The sequence below is a fragment of the Globicephala melas genome, chromosome 8 (genome assembly GCF_963455315.2).
Source record: "Globicephala melas chromosome 8, mGloMel1.2, whole genome shotgun sequence".
Taxonomy (NCBI): domain Eukaryota; kingdom Metazoa; phylum Chordata; class Mammalia; order Artiodactyla; family Delphinidae; genus Globicephala; species Globicephala melas.
The window spans coordinates 82,404,093-82,431,224 of record NC_083321.1 but is presented as its reverse complement, the minus strand read 5'-3'; the positions used below and the strand labels follow the sequence as shown (position 1 = coordinate 82,431,224).

Below are 27,132 nucleotides of genomic sequence, written 5' to 3'. Positions count from 1 at the left end.
GGGCAAGGTGGGAAAAATGAAAGAAGAAAGTTTTAAGGTTCTTAAAATGTGAAATGGCATATTTTTGGTGGACAAACTCTTAGGGTGGCCTCCATTATGTTCCAGTCCTGGTGTTCACAACCTTGTGATTGCATCCCCTTGAGTGTGGGGATCCAGGACCTGTGACATGCCTCTACCAATAGTATATGGCAACAGATGTGATTTTGTGTATTATGTAAGAGTTCAGCTGCCATCTTTCTGGAATCTCCCTCTCTGTTGCTGGTTGTGAGGAAGCAATAGGCCATGTTAGAGAACCACATGTGGTAAGAAATTGCTGATGCCTAGAAGAGCAGAGAGCACCTTCTGGCCAACAGCCATTAAACAACTGAAGTTTTCAGTTCTAGCTGCAAGGAACTGAATGCTGCAAAGAACCATGTGAGTATGGAAGTGAATCTTTTCTGGGTTCAGTCTCCAGGTGAAAACTCTGTCCTAGGTGACACCTTGGCCTGGTGAGATCCTAAGCAGAGAGGACCCAGTCAAGCTGTGCCCGAACTCCTGACCCACAGAAGCTGAGATATTAAAGATTTGTTGCTTTAAGCTGCTAAAGTTGTAGTAATTTGCTATATGGCAATAAAAAATGGATATTATTGATATAATGTTTAGGTTTAAATCTATCATCTTGTTATTTGCTTTCTCTTTATCCCATCTATACTTTGTTTCCCTGTTCTTCTTTTTCTGCCTTCATTTAGATTATTTTATGTTTCATTTTACCCTCTTTGTTGGGTTTTTGCTATAAATCTTTATTTGCTTGTTTTTTTTTTTTGTGGTATGCGGGCCTCTCACTGTTGCGGCCTCTCCCGTTGTGGAGCACAGGCTCCGGATGCGCAGACTCTGCGGCCATGGCTCACGGGTCCAGCCGCTCCGCGGCACGTGGGACCTTTCCAGACCAGGGCATGAACCCGTGTCCCCTGCATCGGCAGGCGGACTCTCAACCACTGTGACACCAGGGAAGCTCTATTTGCTCGTTTTTTTATCTTAGGATCTGCTTTAGAGTTAATTACATATCTTTATCACAGCCTACATTCAAGTTATGTTATACTGCTTCAAATATAGTACAATATCCTGTACTTTCACTTCTCCCCTTCCCACCCTTGTGCTATTATTGTCATTTATTTTGCTTTTACATGTTATAAACCTCATACGGGTTTTGTTTATAGAAGTAAAATATCTTTTAAATAAATCTAGAGAATAAGAAAAAAATCTTATATATTTATCCATGTAACTGCTTTCTTTGCATGCCTTGTAATTTTTGACTGCATGCCAGACACTTTGAATTTTTTATTGTGACTACTGGATATATTTTTATTCCTATACATACTTTTAAGCTCTGTTCCGAGATGCAGTTACTTGGAAACAGTTTGAGCCTTTTGCCTCTTGCTTTTAAGATGTCTGTCAAGACTAGATCAGTGCTAAGTGTTGGAATAATTATTCTACACTGCAATTACCATCTGTGTACTCTACCCAATTCCTAGTCAATCTTGAAATTTTCCATTCTAGCTATCAAGAAAGGTTCCCTCTAATCATCTCGGGTAGATCAATCTTTTCCTGGCCTTGGGTAGTTTCCTCACATGCATACAATTAGTCACTGTACAGATACTAGAAGGGGACCCTCTGAAGATCTCTAGAATTCTCTGTGTAGCAATCTCTTCTCTAGTAACCAGTCCTGTTGTCTTAGTCTCCCCAGACTCATAGCTCTACTTCCTCAACTCAGTTAGTTCAACTGGCTCTGCCTGGATTCTCCCAACTTGTACCACAAGGTGGTACACAGCAATAAGATAGGGTAATACAGGGTTTATCTCACTTTCCCCCCATCTCTTAGGGCTCATTATACCTTCTTGCCTGATATCCCATGTCTTAAAAACCATCCTTTCATATATGTTGTCTATTTTTCAGTTGTTCTGGACAGGAAGATAATGTGGCTACTTTGTCTTAGCTGGAAGTGTAAGTCTTGAGTTATTTCTTATGAAAAACAAAGGCTGACTGAGGGTTGAACCAAGAGTGCAAAGGGCAGAGCAAAGAGCCCAATGGAGTCATTCTCAAGAAGCAGGACTGGGGGGAAAAAAAAAAGCAGGACTGGGGCCCTAATCAAGCAACTGGTAACATATGCTTGACTTAATTTTAGAATTACTAGTGAACAGTGACTAAAATGTGCATCAAGTTTTCCATCTTTTTCAATGAATGTTTCTACTGCAGTAACTATATACTTCTCTTACTACTGTATGTTTGATAGTGTGTGTGTGTGTGTGTGTGTGTGTGTGTAAGGGGTACAGATAATTTGTCTAAGTTCACAGGTCTTCAGATTGAAGCACCTGAGTAACCTCATCTCCATCTGGGCCTGATTTAGATGGGATCCTGAATTTTGAGCCTAAGCCTAATGCCCTACTGGAATGGGACTTTCCTGGGTGGATTTGAATATGCTTTTCACATAGGAGGAGTATAAGTTTGTGGCCAGAGGGTGGACTGTGGTAGATTAAAGATTATTAATTACTTGACACAAATTATTTGACACTACTCCCACTGAGAGATAGGGTTATGACCCCTCTTCTTGAATGTAGGTGGGCTCTGTGACAACTTTATCACAAAAAGAACACAGCAAAAGTTAAGCTGTACCAGACTCGAGAAGATTGGCACCTTCCACCTCTTATCTCTTGGAACTGTCTTTCGGAATGCTTGCTCTGGAGGAATCCAGAAGCCATATAGCAGGTCCAACTACCCTGAAATTGCCATAGGAGAAAAGAGTATTATAAGCCCGTCCCCAGCTGTTCCATTCATTCCACTATAGGCACCACACATGTGAGTAAAGGAACCATTCCCACTATTCCAGCTTCAATATACACTGTATGAAGAACAGAGTATCCAGACATATGACCCCAGTCATCTCCAGACATTTGAGCCATCCCAGCTGAGGCCCCGGACATCTTGAAGCAGAGGCAAATCATCCAGCTGAGCCCTGACCAAACGTCTCACCTATAAAACCATGAGATATAATGAAATGGTTATTATAAATAACTAGAACAGGAGGAAAATCAGGAGTTCAGTTTATATATGCTTACTACCGATACAGTTACAGAACAAATGTCAAGTTGGTATTTAGATATGTGATTCTGGAATTCAGTGAAGATGTCCAAAGTGAATAAAAATTTGGAAAACAACCTCCTTGTTCTGTTCTATTTTCATTTTTCCATAGTACTTATCACCTCTGACATTTCCTAGACAATTTATTTATTGTCTAATGTGTACTATCTGTCTTCTCTGATACAATGTAAACTCCTCAAATACAGGGATTTTTGTTTTCTTCACTAATGTAACCCCTGCACACAGACCAGTGACTGACATATAGAAGACACTCAAACATTTGCTGAGTAAATGAACGAACTTAAAAATAGTATTTAAGACCATTTTATTGAGAAAATTACCTTGGGAGAGAGTGAATACAGTAGTTATGGTTTGAGAATAGGCATTTCAACACTTAGAAGTTGACAAGAGGAGAAACCAGCAAAGGAGATTGAGAGGATGCAGCCAGTAAGGAAAGAGGATAAATAAGAGACAGTGTTCTAGAAGCAAAGTAAAAATAGTGTTTCAAGAAGGGGAAGTGATCAAGTATGCCAATGAAGCTGATAGAGTAAGATGAGCACTGAGAATAAATTATTTGATTTGGCAATGTGGAAGGAACTGAGGACCTTACCATAAACAAAACTAAAACTAGTAGAATGGTGAGGATGAAGTCTGACTACTGAGAACAGGAAGAAGATGGAAGGAAAGGAAACAGATTTTTTTTTTTTAATGAATTTTGCTCAACTGGAGAAGAGAAATGGCTAGGGGTGGCAGTATGATGCCAGGGCTTGTTGTTGATATATTATAAAAGGTTTTGTATGCTAATTGAAATAATCTTACAGAGAGGAAAAAATCTAATAATTCAGAGGGTAGAGGCATTTGAGTAGGTGAAAAAGGATGAAATCTAGTAGTACATAAATGAGTTGACTAGCTCTAGGTAAGGACAACAAAATAATTTACCTACAGTTATCAAGAGGAGAAGCAGAGTACCTGGGTACAGATGCAGGTATATTAATTAGATGTGGTAGAAACTCCTTCTATTTAGTTCTATTTTCTCAGTAAAACAGGAAGCAAGATTCATCAGCTAAGAATGAAGACAGAGGAGGTGTAAATAGTCCTTTAGCACTGGACTTGAACACACTTGGCACATATCTTGCATTAGAACTTATATTGTGCTGTAATTATTATTTTTTTTAACATCTTTATTGGGGTATAATTGCTCTACAATGGTGTGTTAGTTTCTGCTTTATAACAAAGTGAATCAGTCATACATAAACATATGTTCCCATATGTCTTCCCTCTTGCGTCTCCCTCCCTCCCACCTTCCCTATCCCACCCCTCCAGGCTGTCACAAAGCACCGAGCCAATATCCCTGTGCCATGCGGCTGCTTCCCACTAGCTATCTACCTTACTACGTTTGTTAGTGTGTATATGCCCATGACTCTCTCTCGCCCTGTCACAGCTCACCCTTCCCCCTCCCCATAACCTCAAGTCCGTTCTCTAGGAGGTCTGCGTCTTTATTCCTGCTTTACCCCTAGGTTCTTCATGACATTTTTTTTCTTAAATTCCATATATATGTGTTAGCATACGGTATTTGTCTTTTTCTTTCTGACTTACTTCACTCTGTATGACAGACTCCAGGTCTATCCACCTCATTACAAATAGCTCCATTTCGTTTCTTTTTATGGCTGAGTAATATTCCATTGTATATATGTGCCACATCTTCTTTATGTAATTATTTTTGAACATATCTCTTGCACCACTAAACTATGAAATAATTTAAGGTATAGGAAGTATTTTTTTATTTTTGTACTACCAGTATGCAACAAAATGCCCTGCAAACAAATGTTTGTTAACTCACTGATTGAATAAATGAATGTTAAAGATTCCTCTGAGACTTTGCAGCAAGGCCAAAAGAGTCTGAAAACAGCGAAAAATAAAATACTATCAAGTATCAAGTATGTGATAATAACTTAAATCCAATTTGTAAATATTGAGAATCTGAAACCATTAAACTTCCAACTTTTATTAAAATTTTAAAACTTCAGATAGAACATAAACATTTCTCTTTTTTCAAGATACTAAAGAAATGAGATGTCAATATTAAAAATAACTACGTCGAGTTAGGAGTTACTCTAGAGTACATGTCACATTGATTCTAAATATTCAACATTTCATGACAAAACGTCAAGGTTCCGCTCCAAAAAAATCAACATCTTTGAAAAAGGGTTACTACAAAAATATCTTCCATATAAAAAATAAAGTAGGAACACTCTTAGAGACCATGGCCATATTTTATATGTATAGGGTTTTTCTCTTCACACCAAGTGTAAGAATACAGGAAAATGAAGAACCTTAGATCATATGGGACAACAGAATGTGTTCCTGACACTAAAAATACTCACATTACTTAAGATTTTGTAATAATCAATACAACCTCAAAATGATGATTTGGCTAAAATTTTTAACTTTCATACAAACCCCAAACAACTGTAAACTGTAATTTTTGGAACAATTACTTTTAAAATCACCAAAATTCAAAGACACTATTTAAAAATACAGAAATAAAAACAAATCATGAACATGTTATATACCTTATTTAATTCTTAATTACTTTTGGGACATTCTTTATTCCTTTAATAAAAAGAATAGTAGTAATATATATGCTATTGGTAGAAAATTAAGAGCTTCTATAAAATGCTGTGAAAAGAAATTTCAATTATTACTAAATATGCCAACTCTTAGTTTAAAAAATGCAAAAGAAGCTAGTCAGCAGACTCAAACTTGAAGCAGACCCGCTTCCCTCTGAAGCAATGATTTGCTATACTTCCTAGATAATCCTTCAGAAAAGTCTTTCTATATGTTAATATAAATAGTTCAGAATACCAAGACAGAGGTACAGAACAGGACATGAACAGGTCACATGACATAACTGGTCTTGCTCCACAGTTACTACAATGAAGTCCACAGGAGCAGGTGGGGAAGGAAACCGACACAATCCAATGATGAAGTTGTCATTAAACCCAGATCATGATTCTCTTCCTATTACCTGATGATCAGTTGTTTAGTTAGATGCAATGGAAATAAAACTGAAAGAAATATGAAGAGGAAATAAAAAATGAAAGGTATGTCTCAACATTTTTTATTTTTGGTGAAGTCAAATGGTTTCCACCACTGAGCAAACTGCAGTACTTTCTTCCTCTGATCCTCAAAGCTTTCTCGGATCCCTTTCCTCCAAAGTCTTGGTTCTACATCCAGCATCCCACCAATGATTTCCTTTCAAAGAATGAGAAAAATACAAACACGTGCATGTATAAATACTAAAAACAGGAATGAAACTATTTCAATTTATTCTGTTACTAAATATAACATTAAGTAGTTCTCCGTGAGGATCAAATTTTACATAGGTATTAGTTTCAAGTTAAAAATAAACATTCTTTTCATTTAGTTCTAACTATGCAAACCCTGTGATTCTAGGGGTCCTAGCTGTGTCTCCTGTCAAACAATTTGTCTATTTTGTTGCTTGTTAACACATCTATCAGACAGCAGCAAAGGGGAGGAAGAGAAAATGGAATTTAACTAATTTGGTCCTTATTAGCTGCTCTGGTAAAAGTTTGAAGAAAAAGTTGATCAACATGTAGCAATTATTAACTTGGTTGTTCAACTACAGTTGAATCTCCGGCTAATGTTCTCCCTACTACCCAGTATAGTTAAAAGCCAGTTTCTTCTACTATTAGCTGTAGATATTTTTTCAGGAAACAAAATCATATTTTAGTACTAATCTAAGCAAACCAAGAATTAGAAATTATAAATCACCTTCATTTAAAAAGTCACATTCCCAAGCCCTGAAAGGAATGGATTTCTGACTGTCTGCTTATTACTCTAGATCATTTCCTTCATGATCCTCTTCCTGTGCTATCAGCTACAGAAATTAATCAAATTTATGATAGTGAGTATCCATGTACAGAAAGATATGGGGGAGATTTATAATGCTTCGAGGAAGGGAAGTACGGTAATACAGGAAAATCTTGGGCTAAGGGTTGAGTTCTGCATATTCAGTCTAGGTCTGCAGGATTGTGTGGTAAGACCTTGGACATAATCACTCTAAGACATAGGTTCTTCATCTTAACAAATATACTAAAGGGACATACTATGTACAAGCAAGTGCCAAATATTGTAGGGGATACAGAGATAACTAAAATACATTTCTCTGTCTTCAGAAAGCTCATAACAGAATGTGGAGCTGTGGTGGGAGTTGTAAAGCAGAATAAGGCAAATGTCAAAGCAGACTACATGGAAACTCAAAAAGAAAGAAGATTCTAATTGTTGGATAAATCAGGAAAAGCTTCATGGAAAAGGAAATCTCTTTTCAGTGGGAAAGGGAAATAAAGGGGTTAAGAGAGACATAGTTTAAAAAGAGGGCACATTTAGATTTAATGCAAGAGTTTCTTGGCACCAGCCAATCACTAGCAATGTAGTTTAAGAAAGCCTAGCTTATAAATTGATCTAAAACTGTCTATAAAGCATCAAGTTTTGTCTCATGGGTACCATATAAGGACTGATTCTTGTTCTGTTACTGAAGCAGATGTTAATGGAAAGAGACCAATCCTTCTTGCTCTCTAAACAACTGCAGGCTGAAGGGAGTTTTGGTCTCATAGGCTGTTTCTTGGAAAGAAGATTTTGGAGAAAACGGATCAATGATGTAAAGCTAACTAAAGAAGCTTTCCTTTTAACATTAAAACAGTATCATAAAAATCATAGCACATGCATAATATTGGGGGGGTGATCTCCCAATTAAATTTATGCAACTTAAAAAATTGATATTTTATTTCATTTTCACTAGAATTAAGTTTTCTTTTTTTGAAAGAAATAAATGCAGAGTCATAAAGTTTTGAGTTATAAAGCTCTATTGAATAACAACAGAATTTTTCAGAGCAATGAAAACAAATTTCTTTCTAATTAACTCTGGGAAAAGATATTCTGAAAAATTCTCAGACAAGTTTCTGTAACATATCTCAACAGTTCATAGATGAATGTGATTTTAGGCCTCTAGCTAACCTTTAAGGATAACAGCATAAACATTTTTGAGTCCAAACCTCTTACATGTCACTATTCTTTGCAGAAAATGATCTTACACAGGAGATGAAAGTGGGGAGGAAGAACAGGGAACAATGGACAGAGTTCATCTAGGCTCCTCTAATTTAGAGAGAAAGGCCTGAGTTATACTAGATTGAAAGGTCACTTCTAGAGCTGTTATTGCCCAGACTTCTTTTGATTGCTTCAATAGCTACACTAATTTCATTCTAGTCCCTGATACTAACTTACTTCCCAGATACTCAGTAGACCTTAAATTTAAGGACTATAACCCTAGAAGGCAATCTGTAGTAACAGAAAAAATCCACTAGCAAAAAATGAAAGATCTACACTCTAGTATCTGTCCAGAAACTATCTGTGTGAAATGAGTGACACATTCTTGGACTATATCGTTCTTAATTATAAATGAAGATGTGAGATCATTTGTTCTCTAGTTCAACCATGAGCTTATGCACCCCTTGTTTCTGTCACTTAGCACATGACCATGGGGAAGTTATATAGCCTCTCTGTAGCTCAGTTTCATCATCTATAAAATGAAAGTATAAAAATATCTATATAATAGAGTTATTGTGAGCATTAAATGAGTGCTCAGAACAGTAACAGGCTCATTGTAAACCCTCAATGAGTGCGTTATCATCATTATCAATTATCATCAATCACTCTCAGCACAAGCCTGGCTGACTCCACAGGAAAAACATTATAGTCACCATTGACACTGTCAACAAATGTTTGGTTACAAAGTAATATTCCTGTTATAAATATTCTGGGATATATTTATTAACAGTTTCTGGGTACTCCCTCTAAAACTTGGGTGGAACAGTAATAACCAACTTCACTATATATTGTGCCCAAAGTTTTGATTTCCCTTCAAAAGAAAAGTGTTACAAAATTGCTAAACTCTGGTACTTTACTAAATTTGTGAGCATACCTTTCCAAAGTAATGAGGGAATTTGTGTTGATCTTCAATGACATGGGCAAACCCTCCCTGGAGGCCAAAATTCACAGAGAAGTAAGGTAAGCCTCTGGGTACCTAAATAAACAGATAAATCACACATGAATACAGCATGAAATCAGAAAGTTATGCTTAATCCCTCTTCCTAATTAAGCATCCCTCAAGACAAACGTATACACTGAATTTCCAGTTCTATAGGTATTTAAACAATAACCTAACTTCTTAAATAAAACATTTCATTTGGTAGCCTTTCAGCTAGATAGTGCTTTATAATATCCAGCAATTATAATCAGAACCAATTATTTTTGTCTTATGGGGAAACAGGAAAGAAAAGGCATTTTTAAAATATATAACAACCGAGTAATTTTCCTTAAACTATGCAAATAGAGATTAAGGATATACTTTCTTATATTTTCCTCACAATGCAGAGGTATAACATTCCTGAGATTATACTGCTATTTATTGATCAAAGATAAATTAAACATGAACAATCATAGTTTTTTATTAACTGGTGAGGTGGGTATAGAAATTTTTAGTTTACCAACCTTGTTTCAAAATATTTCCATGATTAGCTATTATCTTTCCCTGTCTTTTATCCCTCCCTCTTTCTATACACACTCACGCACAGACACACAAACACACACACACGTGTGCATGCATGAAGTATTTTAAACACTATCTTGATTGGAAAAGGCCATAATTTCTAGCTTTAAAAGTTAAGTAGATCTTGTGTCCTTGCAAGTTTTTCCTTCAAGCCCTTATTCTGTCACTAGAAAGTATTCAAACTGTCAATTTAAAGTAATATCTCTCTCCTCTAATACCCTTATACAGTCAGCATTTACTAATTTTGGCAGTGAATTACATATTTCTACTTAACTATATATATTTTGTATTGTGTCCTCAGGAAGGCATGACTTGGAAAGAGATAGTATGGTATGGTGGAAGAAGAGTGGTCATCTTGAAATAGTATAAAGCAATTAAAATTGGGGATTATAAAGACTTGTTCAGGTTATAGGAAAAGCATAATTAAAAAATAATCAGTTTACAAAATAGTACAATACGTAAAATGCAGAGAAATGGGTTACTACTTTGTGCTTTTTAAAAATATTTTCACATTTTAAAATAAAATGTGAAAACATGTATGACACAGACAATTAGGAAAAAAATAAAGAGAAAGACAAGGCTCTAATCACAGCTCTGATACTTATAACTACGTAACTTCAGGCAAGTTATTTAACATCTGTGAGTCTCATGAGAAATATGAAGAGCTCAGAAGTCTGCTGTGAAGATCAAATAGAAAAATGTATATAAATGCTTGGCACAGAGAATATTATTCAAATATGACTTTCATTTCCATCTATTAATAGCACTTTGTGCAAATCTGATAGTCAAAGAAAAAGAAATGGAAGGCTCCGTTAAAATATATATATATATATGTATATATTTTTAACATCTTTATTGGAGTATAATTGCTTTACAATGGTGTGTTAGTTTCTGCTTTATAACAAAATGAATCGGCTATACATATACATATATCCCCATATCTCTTCCCTCTTGCGTCTCCCTCCCTCCCACCCTCCTTACCCCACCCCTCTAGGTGGTCACAAAGCACAGAGCTGTTCTCCCTGTGCTATGCAGCTGCTTCCCACGAGCTATCAGTTTTACATTTGGTAGTGTATATGTGTTCATGCCACTCTCACACTTTGTCCCAGTTTACCCTTCCCTCTCCCTGTGTCCTCAAGTCCATTCTCTAGTAGGTCTGTGTCTTTATTCCCAATGCTGCACCTAGGTTCTTCATGATCATTTTTTTTTAATATTCCATACATATGTGTTAGCATACGGTATTTGTCTTTCTTTTTCTGACTTTCTTCACTCTGTATGACAGACTCAAGGTCCATCCACCTCACTACAAATAACTCAATTTCGTTTCTTTTTATGGCTGAGTAATATTCCATTGTATATATGTGCCAATTCTTCTTCTTTATCCATTCATCTGTTGATGGACACTTAGGTTGCTTCCATGTCCTGGTTACTGTAAATAGAGTTGCAATGAACATTGTGGTACATGACATTTTTTGAATTATGGTTTTCTCAGGGTATATACCAAGAAGCGGGATTGCTGGGTGGTATGGTATTTCTACTTTTAGTTTTTTAAGGAAGCACCATACTGTTCTCCATAGTGGCTGTGTCAATTTACATTCCCACCAACAGTGCAAGAGGGTTCCCTTTTCTCCACACCCTCTCCAGCATTTACTGTTTGTAGATTTTTTGATGATGGCCATTCTGACAGGTGTGAGGTGATACCTCATTTTAGTTTTGATTTGCATTACTCTAATGATTAATGATGTTGAGCATTCTTTCATGTGTTTGTTGGCAATCTGTATATCTTCTTTGGAGAAATGTCTATTTAGGTCTTCTGCCCATGTTTGGATTGGGTTGTTTGTTTATTTGATATTGAGCTGCATGAGCTGCTTGTAAATTTTGGAGATTAATCCTTTGTCAGTTGCTTCATTTGCAAACATTTTCTCCCATTCTGAGAGCTGTCTTTTGGTCTTGTTTATGGTTTCCTTTGCTGTGCAAAAGTTTTGAGTTTCATTAGGTCCCATTTTTTAATTTTTGTTTTTTTTGCATTTCTTTAGGAGATGGGTCAAAAAGGATCTTGCTGTGACTTATGTCATAGAGTGTTCTGCCTATGTTTCCCTCTAAGAGTTTTATAGTGTCTGGCCTTACATTTAGGTCTTTAATCCATTTTGAGTTTATTTTTGTGAATGGTGTTAGGGAGTGTTCTAATTTCATTCTTTTACATGTAGCTGTCCAGTTTTCCCCGCACCACTTATTGAAGAGGCTGTCTTTTCTCCATTGTATATTCTTGCCACCTTTATCAAAAATAAGGTGACCATAGGTGCATGGGTTTATCTCGGCTTTCTATCCTGTTCCATTGATCTATATTTCTGTTTTTGTTCCAGTACCATATTGCCTTGATTACTGTAGCTTTGTAGTATAGTCTGAAGTCAGGGAGTCTGATTCCTCCAGCTCCGTTTTTCTTTCTCAAGATTGCTTTGGCTATTTGGGGTCTTTTGTATTTCCATACAAATTGTGAAATTTTTTGTTCTAGTTCTGTGAAAAATGCCTTTGGTAGTTTGATAGAGATTGCATTGAATCTGCAGACTGCTTTGGGTACTGGAGTCATTTTCACAATGTTGATTTTCCAATCCAAGAACATGGTATATCTCTCCATCTATTTGTATCACTTTTAATTTCTTTCATCAGTTTCATAGTTTTTTGCATACAGGTCTTTTGTCTCCTTAGGTAGGTTTATTCCTAGATATTTTATTCTTTTTGTTGCAGTGGTAAATGGGAGTGTTTCCTTAATTTCTCTTTCAGATTTTTCATCATTAGTGTATAGGAATGCAAGGGATTTCTGTGCATTAATTTTGTATCCTGCTACTTTGCCAAATTCATTGATTAGCTCTAGTAGTTCTCTGGTAGCATCTTTAGGATTCTCTATGTATAGTATCATGTCATCTGCAAACAGTGACAGCTTTACTTCTTCTTTTCTGATTTGGATTTCTTTTTCTTTTCTGATTGCTGTGGCTAAAACTTCCAAAACAATGTTATATAATAGTGGTGAGAGTGGGCAATCTTGTCTTGTTCCTGATCTTAGTGGAAATGGTTTCAGTTTTTCACCATTGAGGACGATGTTGGCTGTGGGTTTATCATATATGGCCTTTATTATCATTAAAATATTTTTGCTACCTGAAGTAGATCAACGTGTGAGACATGAATTTGAATGGCTAAAATCATGTTGTAGACTACCATCAATTAAAAAGCAGTACTTTGAGGAAGAGATAACTTCAGAAAGCAATTTATGATGACAATGCCCATGCTTTTTGTTTGTATTACACTGTGTTTGGCAGAAAAAATGGCTTCCATGTTACGTTGTATGGCAAAAAGGACTTTGCAGATACAATTAAGTTAGGGGTCTTGAAATGGGGAGATTATCCTGGGTTATATAGCATATGATAGGAGGATCAGAGTCAGAGAAAGACTGGAAAATGCTATACTGGTTGACTTTGAACACAAAGGAAAGAACCACAAGCCATGGAATGCAGGTGGTTTCTAGAAACGAAAAAGGCAAGGGAATGGATTCTCCCTGAGAGCCTCCAAAGAAAAAAAAAAAAAAAAAAAGTAGGCCTGCTAACACCTTGACTTAGCCCAGTAAAACCGAGTTCATATTTGTGACTTCCAGAACTATGAGATAACAAATGTGCTGTTTTTAAAGCACTAAGTTTGTGGTAATTTGTATATATCAATACATACCAAAGCTCAACAACATATGGCATAATTGCCAAGATGGCAAAATGAACACATTATTTCTAAACAAAGAACAGTTGCGTGCCACAAGAACTCTTCTCTCACTGCAGGCAGAAAAGGTACAACCTAATGTCTTGCCTGAAGAGTTGTGAGTCGGTAGGCATTGCAAAGGATTCAGTATAAAAGTATATGTACATTTAGCACTTCCTTTTCCTGCCTTGACCAGCCAGAGGGATAGAAGTTGGAACACTGGCACCACCCATGAAGAGTACTGACAGAATTACAGCAAAAAATTTTACTGATGATAGGAAAACAGTAGTATTTGAGCTTTCCCCTTTTAATATTCCAGATTTTAATCCTGACTTCGTATAATTGTCCTCATATTTGATGGTCTTAGGGTAAACCCAAATTTTCCTTGAGGTGGACTTTGCTTAGCTTTGAAGCTCAAACCCAAGACGTCTTAAGATGTTTTTCAACTGCTACAGTTAACACAAAATTACAGTTAAAAATCATATTAAAAAGTAGAGGGGGAGAATTGGGAAGATGGCGGGGGGAATCAGGAAGATGGCGGAAGAGTAAGACACGGAGATCACCTTCCTCCCCACAGATACACCAGAAATACATCTACACGAGGAACAACTCCTACAGAACACCTACTGAACGCTGGCAGAAGACCTCAGACTTCCCAAAAGACAAGAAACTCTCCACGTACCTGGGTAGGGCAAAACAAAAAAGAATAAACAGAGACAAAAGGATAGGGACGGGACCTGCACCAGTAGGAGGGAGCTGTGAAGGAAGAACAGTTTCCACACACTAGGAAGCCCCTTCGCGGGCAGAGACTGCGGGTGGTGGAGGGGGAAAGCTTCGGGGCGGAAACTCCGGAAGAGAGCACATCAACAGGGGTGCGGAGGGCAAAGCGGAGAGATTCCCGCACAGAGGATTGGTGCCGACCAGCACTCACCAGCCCGAGAGGTTTGTCTGCTCACCCGCTGGGGCGGGCACGGCTGGCAGCTGATGCTCGGGCTTCGGTAGGAGTGCAGGGAGAGGACTGGGGTTGGTGGCATGAACACAGCCTGCAGGGCGTCACTGCACCACGGCTAGCCGGGAGGGAGTCCGGGGAAAACTGTGGACCTGCCGAAGAGGCAAGAGACTTTTTCTTGCCTCTTTATTTCCTGGTGCACGAGGAGAGGGGATTAAGAGTGCTGCTTAAAGGAGCTCTAGAGACGGGCGCGAGCCGCGGCTAACAGGGCGGACCACAGAGACGGGCATGAGACGCTAAGGCGGCTGCTGCCACCAACAAGAAGCCTGTGTGCGAGCACAGGTCACTATCCACACCTCCCTTCATGGGAGCCTGTGCAGCCCGCCACTGCCAGGGTCCTGGGATCCAGGGAAAACTTCCCGAGGAGAACGCATGGCAAGCCTCAGGCTGGTGCAACGTCCTGCCGGTCTTTGCCGCCGCAGGCTCGCCCCGCATTTGCACCCCTCCCTCCCCCCCGCCTGAGAGAACCTGAGTCCCTGAAGCAGCTGCTCCTTTAACCCCGTCCTGTCTGAGCGAAGAACAGACGCCCTCCGGCGACCTACACACAGAGGCAGGGCCAAATCCAAAGCTGAGCCCCGGGAGCTGTGCGAACAAAGAAGAGAAAGGGAAGTCTCTCCCAGCAGCCTCAGAAGCAGCGGATTAAAGCTCCACAATCAACTTGATGTACACTGCATCTGTGGAATACCTGAATAGACAACTAATCATCCCAAATTGAGGAGGTGGACTTTGATAGCAAGATTTATTATTTTTTCCCCTTTACCTCTTTTTGTGTGTATGTGTATGCTTCTGTGTGAGATTTTGTCTGTATAGCTTTGCTTTCACCATTTGTCCTAGGTTTCTATCCATCCGTTTTTTTATTCAGAGCCGTGTGCATGAAAGGCTCTTGGTGCTGCAGCCAGGAGTCAGTGCTGCACCTCTGAGGTGGGAGAGCCAACTTCAGAACACTGGTCCACAAGTGACCTCCCAGCTCCAAATAATATCAAATGGCAAAAATCTCCCAGAGATCTACATCTCAACACCAACACCCAGCTTCACTCAATGACCAGCAAGCTACAGTGCTGGACACCCTATGCCAAACAACTAGCAAGACAGGAACACAAGCCCACCCATTAGCAGAGAGGCTGCCTAAAATAATAATAAGGCCACAGACACCCCAAACACACCACCAGACGTGGACCTGCCCACCAGAAAGACAAGATCCAGCCTTATCCACCAGAACACAGACACTAGGCCCCTCCACCAGGAAGCCTACACAACCCACTGAACCAACTTTAGCCAATGGGGACAGACACCAAAAACAACAGGAACTACGAACCTGCAGCCTGCAAAAAGGAGACCCCAAACACAGTAAGATAAGCAAAAGGAGAAGACAGAAAAACACACAGCAGATGAAGGAGCAAGGTAAAAACCCACCAGACCTAACAAATGAAGAGGAAATAGCCAGTCTACCTGAAAAAGAATTCAGAATAATGATAGTAAGGATGATCCAAAATCTTGGAAATAGAATGGACAAAATGCAAGAATAAGTTAACAAGGACCTAGAAGAACTAAAGATGAAACTAACAACGATGAACAACACAATAAATGAAATTAAAAATACTCTAGATGGGATCAATAGCAGCATAACTGAGGCAGAAGAACGGATAAGTGACCGGGAAGGTAAAATAGTGGAAATAACTACTGCAGAGCAGAATAAAGAAAAAAGAATGAAAAGAACTGAGGACTATCTCAGAGACCTCTGGGACAACATTAAATGCACCAACATTCGAATTATAGGGGTTCCAGAAGAAGAAGAGAAAAAGAAAGGGACTGAGAAAATATTTGAAGAGATTATAGTTGAAAACTTCTCTAATATGGGAAAGGAAATATTTAGTCAAGTCCAGGAAGCACAGAGAGTCCCATACAGGATAAATCCAAGGAAAAACACGCCAAGACACATATTAATCAAACTGTCAAAAATTAGATACAAAGAAAACATATTAAAAGCAGCAAGGGAAAAACAACAAATAACACACAAGGGAATCCACATAAGGTTAACAGCTGATTTTTCAGCAGAAACTCTGAAAGCCAGAAGGGACTGGCAGGACATACTTAAAGTGATGAAGGAGAAAAACCTACAACCAAGATTACCCTCCCCAGCAAGGATCTCATTCAGATATGATGGAGAAATTAAAACCTTTACAGACAAGCAAAAGCTGAGAGAGTTCAGCACCATCAAACCAGCTTTACAACAAATGTTAAAGGATCTTCTCTAGGGAAGAAACACAAGAGAAGAAAAGACTTACAATAACAAACCCAAAACAATTAAGAAAATGGGAATAGGAACAGGCATATCCATAATTACCTTAAGTGTAAATAGATTAAATGCTCCCACCAAAAAACACAGATTGGCTGAATGGATACCAAAACAAGACCCTTATATATGCTGTCTACAAGAGACCCACTTCAGACCTAGAGACACATACAGACTGAAAGTGAGGGGATGGAAAAAGATATTCCAAGCAAATGGAAACCAAAAGTAATCTGGAGTAGCAATTCTCATATCAGACAAAATAGACGTTAAAATAAAGACTACTACAAGAGACAAAGAAGGTCACTACATAATGATAAAGGGATCGATCCAAGAAGAAGATGTAACAATTGTAAATATTTATACACCCAACATAAGAGCACCTCAATACATAAGGCAAATACTAACAGCCATAAAAGGGGAAATTGACAGTAACACATTCATAGTAGGGGACTTTAACACCCCACTTTCACCAATGGACAGATCATCCAAAATGAAAATGAATAAGGAAACACAAGCTTTAAATGATACATTAAACAAGATGGACCTAATTGATATTTATAGGACATTCCATCCAAAAACAACAGAAAACACATTTTTCTCAAGTGGAACATTCTCCAGGATACATCATATCTTGGGTCACAAGTCAAGCCTTGGTAAATTTAAGAAAATTGAAATTGTTTCAAGTATCTTTTACGACCGCAATGCTATGAGGCTAGATATCAATTACAGGAAAAATCTGTAAAAAATACAAACACGTGGAGGCTAAACAATACACTACTTCATAACCAAGTGATCACTGAAGAAATCAAAGAGGAAATCAAAAAATACCTAGAAATAAATGACAATGGAGACACGACGACCCAAAACCTACGGGATGCAGCAAAAGCAGTTCTAAGAGGGAAGTTTATAGCAATACAATCCTACCTCAAGAAACAGGAAACATCTTGAATAAACAACCTAACCTTGCACGTAAAGCAGTTAGAGAAAGAAGAACAAAAAACCCCCAAAATTAGCAGAAGGAAAGAAATCATAAAGATCAAATCAGAAATAAATGAAAGAGAAATGAAGGAAACGACAGCAAAGATCAATAAAACTAAAAGGTGGATCTTTTAGAAGATAAACAAAATTGACAAACTATTAGCCAGACTCATCAAGGAAAAAAAGGAGAAGACAGAAATCAATAGAATTAGAAAAGAAAAAGGAGAACAACTGACACTACAGAAATACAAAAGATCATGAGAGATTACTACAAGCAACTCTATGCTAATAAAATGGACAACCTGGAAGAAATGGACAAATTCTTAGAAATGCACAACGTGCGAAGACTGAATCAGGAAGAAATAGAAAATATGAACAGACTAATCACAAGCACTGAAATTGAAACTGTGATTAAAAACCTTCCAACAAACAAAATCCCAGGACCAGATGGCTTCGCAGGCGAATTCTATCAAACATTTAGAGAAGAGCTAACACCTACCCTTCTCAAACTCTTGCAAAATATAGCAGAGGGAGGAACACTCCCAAACTCATTCTACAAGGCACCACCACCCTGATACCAAAACCAGACAAGGATGTCACAAAGAAAGAAAACTACAGGTCAATATCACTGATGAACATAGATGCAAAAATCCTCAACAAAATACTAGCAAACAATCCAACAGCACATTAAAAGGATCATACACCATGATCAAGTGGGGTTTATTCCACGAATGCAAGGATTCTTCAATATACACAAATCAATCAACATGATACACCATATTAACAAATTGAAGGAGAAAAACCATATCATCATCTAAACAGATGCAGAGAAAGCTTTTGACAAAATTCAACACCCATTTATGATAAAAATCCTGCAAAAAGTAGGCATAGAGGGAACTTACCTCAACGTAATAAAGGCCATATTAGACAAACCCACAGTCAACATCATCCTCAATGGTGAAAAACTGAAAGCATTTCCACTAAGATCAGGAACAAGACAAGGTTGTCCACTCTCACCACTCTTATTCAACATAGCTTTGGAAGTTTTAGGCACAGGAATCGGAGAAGAAAAGGAAATAAAAGGAATCCAAATCGGAAAAGCAGAAGTAAAGCTGTCACTGTTTGCAGATGACATGATACTATACATAGAGAATCCTAAAGATGCTACCAGAAAACTACTAGAGCTAATCAATGAATTTGGTAAAGTAGCAGGATACAAAATTAATGCACAGAAATCTCTTGCATTCCTATACACTAATGATGAAAAATCTGAAAGTGAAATCAAGAAAACATTCCCATTTACCACTGCAACAAAAAGAATAAAATATCTAGGAATAAACCTACCTAAGGAGACAAAAGACCTGTATGCAGATAATTATAAGACACTGATGAAAGAAATTAAAGATGATACAAATAGATGGAGAGATATACCATGTTCTTGGATTGGAAGAATCAACATTGTGAAAGTGACTCTACTACCCAAAGCAATTTACAGATTCAATACAATCCCTATCAAACTACCACTGGCATTTTTCACAGAACTAGAACAAAATGTTCACAATTTGTATGGAAACACAAAAGACCCTGAATAGCCAAGGCAATGCTGAGAACGAAAAATGGAGCTGGAGGAATAAGGCTCCCTAACTTCAGACTATACTACAAAGCTACAGTAATCGAGACAGTATGGTACTGGCACAAAAACAGAAATATACATCAATGGAACAGGATAGAAAGCCCAGAGATAAACCCAAGCACATATGGTCACCTTATCTTTGATAAAGGAGGCAAGAATGTACAGTGGAGAAAGGACAGCCTCTTCAGTAAGTGGTGCTGGGAAAACTGGACTGGGACATGTAAAAGTATGAGATTAGACCACTCCGTAACACCATACACAAAAATAAGCTCAAAGTGGATTAAAGACCTAAATGTAAGGCCAGAAACTATCAAACTATTAGAGGAAAACATAGGCAGAACACTCTATGACATAAATCACAGCAAGATCCTTTTTGACCCACCTCCTAGAGAAATGGAAATAAAAACAAAAATAAACAAACAGGACCTAATGAAACTTCAAGGCTTTTGCACAGCAAAGGAAACCATAAACAAGACCAAAAGACAACCGTCAGAATGCGAGAAAATATTTGCAAATGAAGCAACTGACACAGGATTAATCTCCAAAATTTACAAGCAGCTCATGCAGCTCAATAACAAAAAAACAAACAACGCAATCCAAAAATGGGCAGATGACCTAAGTAGACATTTCTCCAAAGAAGATATACAGACTGCCAACAAACAGATGAAAGAATGCTCATCATCGTTAATCATTAGAGAAGTGCAAATCAAAACTACAATGAGATATCATCTCACACCAGTCAGAATGGCCATCATCTAGAAAGAATAAAAAATCTAGAAAGAATAAATGCTGGAGAGGGTGTGGAGAAAAGGAAACACTCTTGCACTGCTGGTGGGAATGTGAATTGGTACAGCCACTATGGAGAACAGTATGGAGGTTCCTTAAAAAACTACAAATAGAACTACCATACGACCCAGCAATCCCACTACTGGGCATATACCCTGAGAAAACCATAATTCAAAAAGAGTCATGTACGAAAATGTTCACTGCAGCTCTATTTACAATAGCCAGGAGATGGAAACAACCTAAGTGTCCGTCATCGGATGAATGGATAAAGAAGATGTGGCACATATATACAATGGAATATTACTCAGCCATAAAAAGAAATGAAATTGAGCTATTTGTAATGAGGTGGATGGACCTAGAGTCTGTCATACAGAGTGAAGTAAGTCAGAAAGAGAAAGACAAATACTGTATGCTAACACATATATATGGAATTTAAGAAAAAAAAATGTCATGAAGAACCTAGGGGTAAGACAGGAATAAAGACACAGACCTACTAGTGAATGGACTTGAGGACATGGGGTGGGGGAAGGGTAAGCTGGGACAAAGTGAGAGAGTGGCATGGACATATATACACTACCAAACGTAAGGTAGATAGCTAGTGGGAAGCAGCTGCATAGCACAGGGAGATCAGCTCGGTGCTTTGTGATCACCTAGATGGGTGGGATAGGGAGCGTGGGAGGGAGGGAGATGCAAGAGGGAAGAGATATGGGAACATATGTATATACATAACTGATTCACTTTGTTATAAAGCAGAAACTAACACACCATTGTAAAGCAATTATACTCCAATAAAGATGTTAAAAAAAAAAAAAAGATAGCTAGTGGGAAGCAGCCGCATAGCACAGTTAGATCAGCCCGGTGCTTTGTGACCACCTGGATGGGTGAACTAGGGAGGGTGGGAGGGAGGGAGACAGAAGAGGGAGGAGATATGTGAACATATGTATATGTATAACTGATTCACTTCATTATAAAGCAGAAACTAACACATCATTGTAAAGCAATTATACTCCAATAAAGTGGTAAAAAAAAGAAAAAGTTGAGGAAGAATTCATGTGAAATCTCAATAAAATTGTCTTGTGAAAAAAGACCACTTTCTTGACAAGTTACTGAATATTATGCAACTCCTCTGCAATGAACATTCAGATCTGTTTTTTCTGTATATATCCATGAACTTCACACTACACTGCAAGGAAATAAAAAGACCCAGAGAGAGTAAACAAAATAGACATAAAAAGAGAAGCTTATACTCACAGAAATAAAAACATAAATCAACAGAGAATCAGAATGAATTACAAATATGTCAATCTCTACTAACAACCAAGAATCCACTATGGAAGAAAAAATCAGCACATCCCCAACACACACATAAAATACTTTACGTACCTACTAAGGACATAGAGTTTTTTAAAAGAAGGATAATGAGGTTTCTTCAGAATAAAAATAATGTTAAAATAAATCAAGATTGTTCACTTCATGCTCAGAAACATAATTATCATTTAAAAAAGACACTGGAAAGTTTGTTAACCTTGTAAAAAGTGACCTGCTTTGAAATTATTCTTATACTCAAGTTCTCTTCACAACTCCATCCACATAATTATCAAATCCTAAGCTAAGAGTGACCTCAAGAGGTCATCTGATTCATTCCCCAGCTACTCTCAAATACTCTCAGATAAAACGCTATGTGGTGATTTAGAAAAGAAAACACTTCAAAGTTGAATATACAACAACCATTCCAAGAATTTGTATGTTTCTTACTGTCTCTATTGGTTATTTTAAAATATTAAAATCCTCCAGGTACTTATTTTAGGTATATATCCAGGTTTTAAAAAACAACCTTACAATAGGTACTAGATGGCTTACCAGCAAAAATACTGCATATATAGTGGTTATCATGGAGTTCACATATGTTGATGTATATCTATATCTATCATTTTAAACTGATAGTCATTTAAGTTCAAACACATTCTAAAAGATCTATATTTTTTAATTTCCCCTTCATGCTTTCTATTTTTGATGTCATATTTTACATCTTTATGCCTATCCCTTACCTGTTCATTGATCCACTGCCTTTACTTGCCTTTAACAGTGAGGTTTTTCCCTTCCTGTATTTTCTTATTTCTTGTTTTGGTCCTTTCTTTTTCACTTGAAGAAGACCCCTTAACATTTTTTGTAAGGTCACTTTAGTACTGATGAACTCTTTAGTTTTTTCCTTTTAGCAATTTAAATATATCATGCCACTCCCTTTTGGCCTGCAAAGTTTCTGCTGAAAAACCAGCAGATAGCCTTATGGAAATTCCCTTGTTGTAACTGTTTTTTGTTGTTGACTTTAAAATTCTCTCTTTACCTTTATTTTTTCCCATTTTAGTTATTATATGTCTTGGTGTGGTTCTCTTTGGGTTCATCTTCTTTGGGACTCTCTGTGCTTCCTATACCTGGATATCTATTTCCTTCTTCAGGTTCAGGAAGTTTTCAGCCAAAATTTCATCAAATACATTTTCTATCCCTTTCTCTCTCTCTTCTCTTTCTGTGATCCCTACAATGCAAATTTAGAATGCCTGATGTTGTCCCAGAGGTCCCTTAAGCTAGGCTCATTTAAAAAATTTTTTTATTTTCCCTGTTCTGATTGGGTGATTTTCACTATATTCCAGGTTGCTTATGCATTCTTCTATATCACCTAATCTGTGGCTAATTCCTTCTAGTGTATTTTTCATTTCAGTTATTACATTCTTCAGCTCTGATTGGTACTTTTTTATATTTTCTAGTTCTTTGTTCAAATTCCCACTCTGTTCATTTATTTTTTTCCCCAACTTGAGTTAGCATTCTTATTACTATTGCTCTGAACTCCTTATCAGGTAAATTATTTATCTCTGTTTCAGTAGGGTTTTATTCATTTTTCTTTTCTTGTTTTTTCATTTGAAACATATTCCTTTGTCTGCATGACAGTAGGTGAAAGAGTTACCTATCCCGGTCTTGAAGATATGTCCTTGTGTGGGAGCATCCCAATGCAGTGTGTGTGTGCACAGTGGTTCCAGTGGGAGCTCAATCTGAAGTAAGCCCAGGGTGCCCTGACAGCCACTGCCTTGGTGGGAGGTAGAGCCAGAGCCATGTTTGAGCTGGGGCTTCTCCTATGCTCAATGGCAGTCACTGCCCTACTGGGGGTGGGATCCAGGCTCAAGAGCTGAAGCAGGAGCCCTGAGGGACCTGCACTTCTCCCAGGTGTGATGGCAGTCTCTACCTTAATTGTGAGCATGGTCAGGGACTGAGGGCTTGGGGCTGCACTTTGAAGTGATTCCACTTTTTTCTTGATGCGTGTACTTTGGTAAGAGGCTAGATCAGGGCTGGAGGAGTTGGAGCCACACAACTGAGCTGGTTCCACTCTTTCCCAAGTGTGTGCACCGACATGCACACAAGAAATGGCAGTCTCCACCCTGGGGCTGATTCCTCTCCCTCCCAAGTATGTTGCTCCCATCCTAATCAGAGGCAGGGCCAGGGTTCAACCAAGCCCTGTTCCCTCCAAGTGTGTGCACTCTTGTTGGCAATTGCAGCCTTGACCTTAGCAGGGAGCAACAGCAGAGCAGTAGGGGCTAGAGTAGGAGTCCAGTGCAAACCTGGGGGCACACTGGGGTGGTCTTGGCAAGCCAGCCAGAGCACCATGAAGATTTCAATCTGCTGCCTCCACCCTGGGACTGTGAGCAAGTCTGTGTGCAAGCTCCTCAAGAGCAGAGTTTCCATTTATTACAGCACTCAGGTAAGCCCCACTGGTTTTCTAACCCAGACAGGCTCATCTTCCTCTTGCTGGACCACAGGGATGGAATGCCTAATGTGTGGATTGAATGCTCCACTCCCCAAGGAAGATCCTGAACATGTGATTTTCTCTCCTCTCTAGGTCACTCTCTAGGGGTGTCAGTCCCAATTAGATCGCTTCTCCTCCCCTCCTATCAAACTCTGTGTGGTTCTTTCTTTACAGTCTAGGTTTCAGAAGAGCTGTTCTGCTAGTCTTTAGGTCACCTTTAGTGAGACTTGCTTTATATGTAGTTGTAGTCTTGATGTGTTTGTGAGGGGAGGTGGGTTCAGCAACATGCTACGCCACCATTTTGATTCCACCCCTCCCCTAAAATATTTTCAACTGTCATTAAAATCATGTTCCAAAAGAATCAATGGCATTGGAAATTATGATATGAGAAGTGAAAAACTTAGGCACAAAAGATGTATGTACATTAGATACCTTTTTCTATAAGATCATGAATTAGACATTTGTGGGGGCGTTGTTTTGTTTTTTAATATATTGTCTGTCCCAATTCACCAGCAAGGGAAAAGAAAAAGACCACAGGCAAATTGTAAAATTATTTGTCTAGTTCTGTGAAAAATGCCATTGGTATTTTGATAGGGATTGCACTGAATCTATAGATTGCCTTGGGTGGTAGGGTCATTTTAACAAAATTGATTCTCCCAGTCCAAGAACACGGTATATCTTTCCATCTTTTTGTTTTATCTTCAATTTCTTGCATCAGTGCCTTATAGCTTTCAGAGTACAGCTCTTTTGCCATCTTAGTTAGATTTATTCCTAGGTATTTTATTCTTTTTGATGTGATGGTAAATGGGATTGTTTCCATAATTTCTCTTTCTGATAGTTCATCGTTAGTTTATAGAGATGCAACAGATTTCTGTACATTAATTTTGTATTCTGCAACTTTACTGAGTTCATTGATGAGATCTAGTAGTTTTCTGGTGGTGTGTTTAGGATTTTTCTATGTATAGTATCATGTCATCTGCAAACAGTGACAGTTTTACTTCTTCCTTTCCAATTTGAATTCTTTTAATTTCTTTTTCTTCTCTGACTGTTATGGCTTGGATTTCCAAAACTATGTTGAATAAAAGTGGTGACTTTGGACATTCTTGTCTTATTCCTGACCTTAGAGGAAATGCTTTCAGCTTTTCGCCATTGAGTATGATGTCAGCTGTGGGTTTGCCATATACAGCCATTATTATGTTGAGGTATGTTCCCTGTATGCCAGCTTTCTGGAGAGTTTTTATCATAAATGGATGTTGGATTTTATCAAAAGCTTTTTCTGCATCATATGGTTTTTATTCTTCATTTGTTAATGTGGTATGTCACAGTGATTTGTGAATACTGAAAAATCCTTGCATCCCTGGGTTAAATCTCACGTGATCATGGTGAATGATCTTTTTAATGTATTGTTGGATTCATTTTGATAGTATTTGTTGAGAATTTTTGCATCTATGTTCATCAGTGATAATGACCTGTAAGTTTCTTTTTTGTGATATCTTTGGTTTTGGTATCAGGGTGATGTTGGCTTCATAGAATCAGTTTGGAAGCATTCCTTCCTCTGTAATTTTTTGGAATAGTTTCAGAAGGATAAATGGTAGAATTCACCTGTGAAGCCATCTGGTTCTAGACTTTTGTTTGTTGGGAATTTTTAAATTACTGACTCAATTTCATTACTGGTAATTGGTCTGTTCATCTTTTCTATTTTTTCTTAGTTCAGTCTTGGGAGATTGTACCTTTGAAACACTCTGAATAGCCAAAACAATCTTGAGAAAGAAAAACAAACCTGGAGGAATCATGCTCCCTGACTTCAGATTATAATACAAAGCTACAGTCATTAAAACAGTATGATACTGGCATAAAAACAGACATATAGATCAAAGGAACAGAATAGACAGCCCAGAAATAAACCCACATACTTAATGGTAAATTAATCTATGACAAAGGGGGCAAGAATATACAATGAAGAAAAGACAGTCTTTTCAATAAGTAGTGCTGGAAAAACTGGATAGCTACATGTAAAAGAATGAAATTAGAACATTCTCTAATACCATACAAAAATAAAACTCAAAATGGATTAAAACCTAAATTTAAGACTGGATACTATAAAACTCCTACAGGAAAATACATGCAGAACACTGACTGACATGAATCACAGGAATATTTTTTTGGATCAGTCTCCTAGAGTAAATGAAATAAAAGCAAAAATAAACAAATAGGACCTAAGTAAATTTAACAGCTTTTGAACAGCAAAGAAAATCATCAACAAAATGAAAAGACAAACTCCTAAATGAGAGAAAATTTTTGCAAATGATATGACCAATAAGGGATTAATATCCAACATATATAAACAGCTCATACAACTCAGTATCAAGAAACCAAAAAACCCAATTAAAAAAAAGACAGAAGAACTGAATAGATATTTTTCCAAAGAGGAAATGAAGATGGCCAACAGGCATATGAAAAGATGTTCAACATCGCTAATCATCAGGGAAATGCAAATCAAAACCTAAACCACAATGAAATGTCACCTCACACCTTCAGAGCAGCTATCATTAAAAAGAAAACAAATAACAAATGCTGGCAAGGATGTGAAGAAAAGGGAACCCTCCTACACTGTTGGTGGGAAAGTAAAATGGTGCAGCCACTGAGGAAAACAGTATGGAGGTTTCTCAGAAAACTACAAATAGAACTACCATATGACCCAGCAATTCCTCTCTTGAGTATATATATCAGAAAAAACCCCAAAACACTCATTTGAAAAGATATATGCACCCCAATGTTCATAGCAGCATTATTTACAATAGCCAAGATATGGAAGCAACCTAAGTGTCCATTAACAGATGAATGGATAAAGAAGATGTGGTGTATATATGTATATATGGAATACTACTCAGTCATAAAAAAGAACAATTTTTGCCATTTGCAGCAACATAGATGGACTTGGAAGGCATTATGCTAAGTGAAATAAGTCAGACAGAGAAAGAGAAAGACTATATGATATCACTTATATGTGGAATCTAAAGAATACAACAAACTAGTGAATAGAAGAAAAAAGAAGCAGACACACAGATACAGAGAACAAACTAGTGGTTACCAGTACCAATGGTGGGGGGCAATACAGGGGCGGGGAAGTTGGAGGTACAAACTACTGAGTGTAAGA

At 37.8% G+C, this 27,132-nt stretch overlaps 1 protein-coding gene across 2 annotated transcripts in view; it reads right to left on the bottom strand.

Moving 5' to 3' along the window:
• Positions 1–5,089: 5,089 nt before the first annotated feature.
• Positions 5,090–27,132, bottom strand: part of CWF19L2 (CWF19 like cell cycle control factor 2) — a 193,633-nt gene continuing 171,590 nt past the window's right edge. For both annotated transcript variants that reach the window (XM_030835999.3, XM_070046191.1), the window contains exons 17-18: positions 9,116–9,217; positions 5,090–6,369 (exon numbers count right to left, since the gene is read on the bottom strand). In XM_030835999.3, coding sequence (XP_030691859.2) covers positions 6,226–6,369; positions 9,116–9,217 — 246 coding nt within the window. In that variant the 3' untranslated portion in view covers positions 5,090–6,225. The remainder of the gene's footprint in view (positions 6,370–9,115; positions 9,218–27,132) is intronic.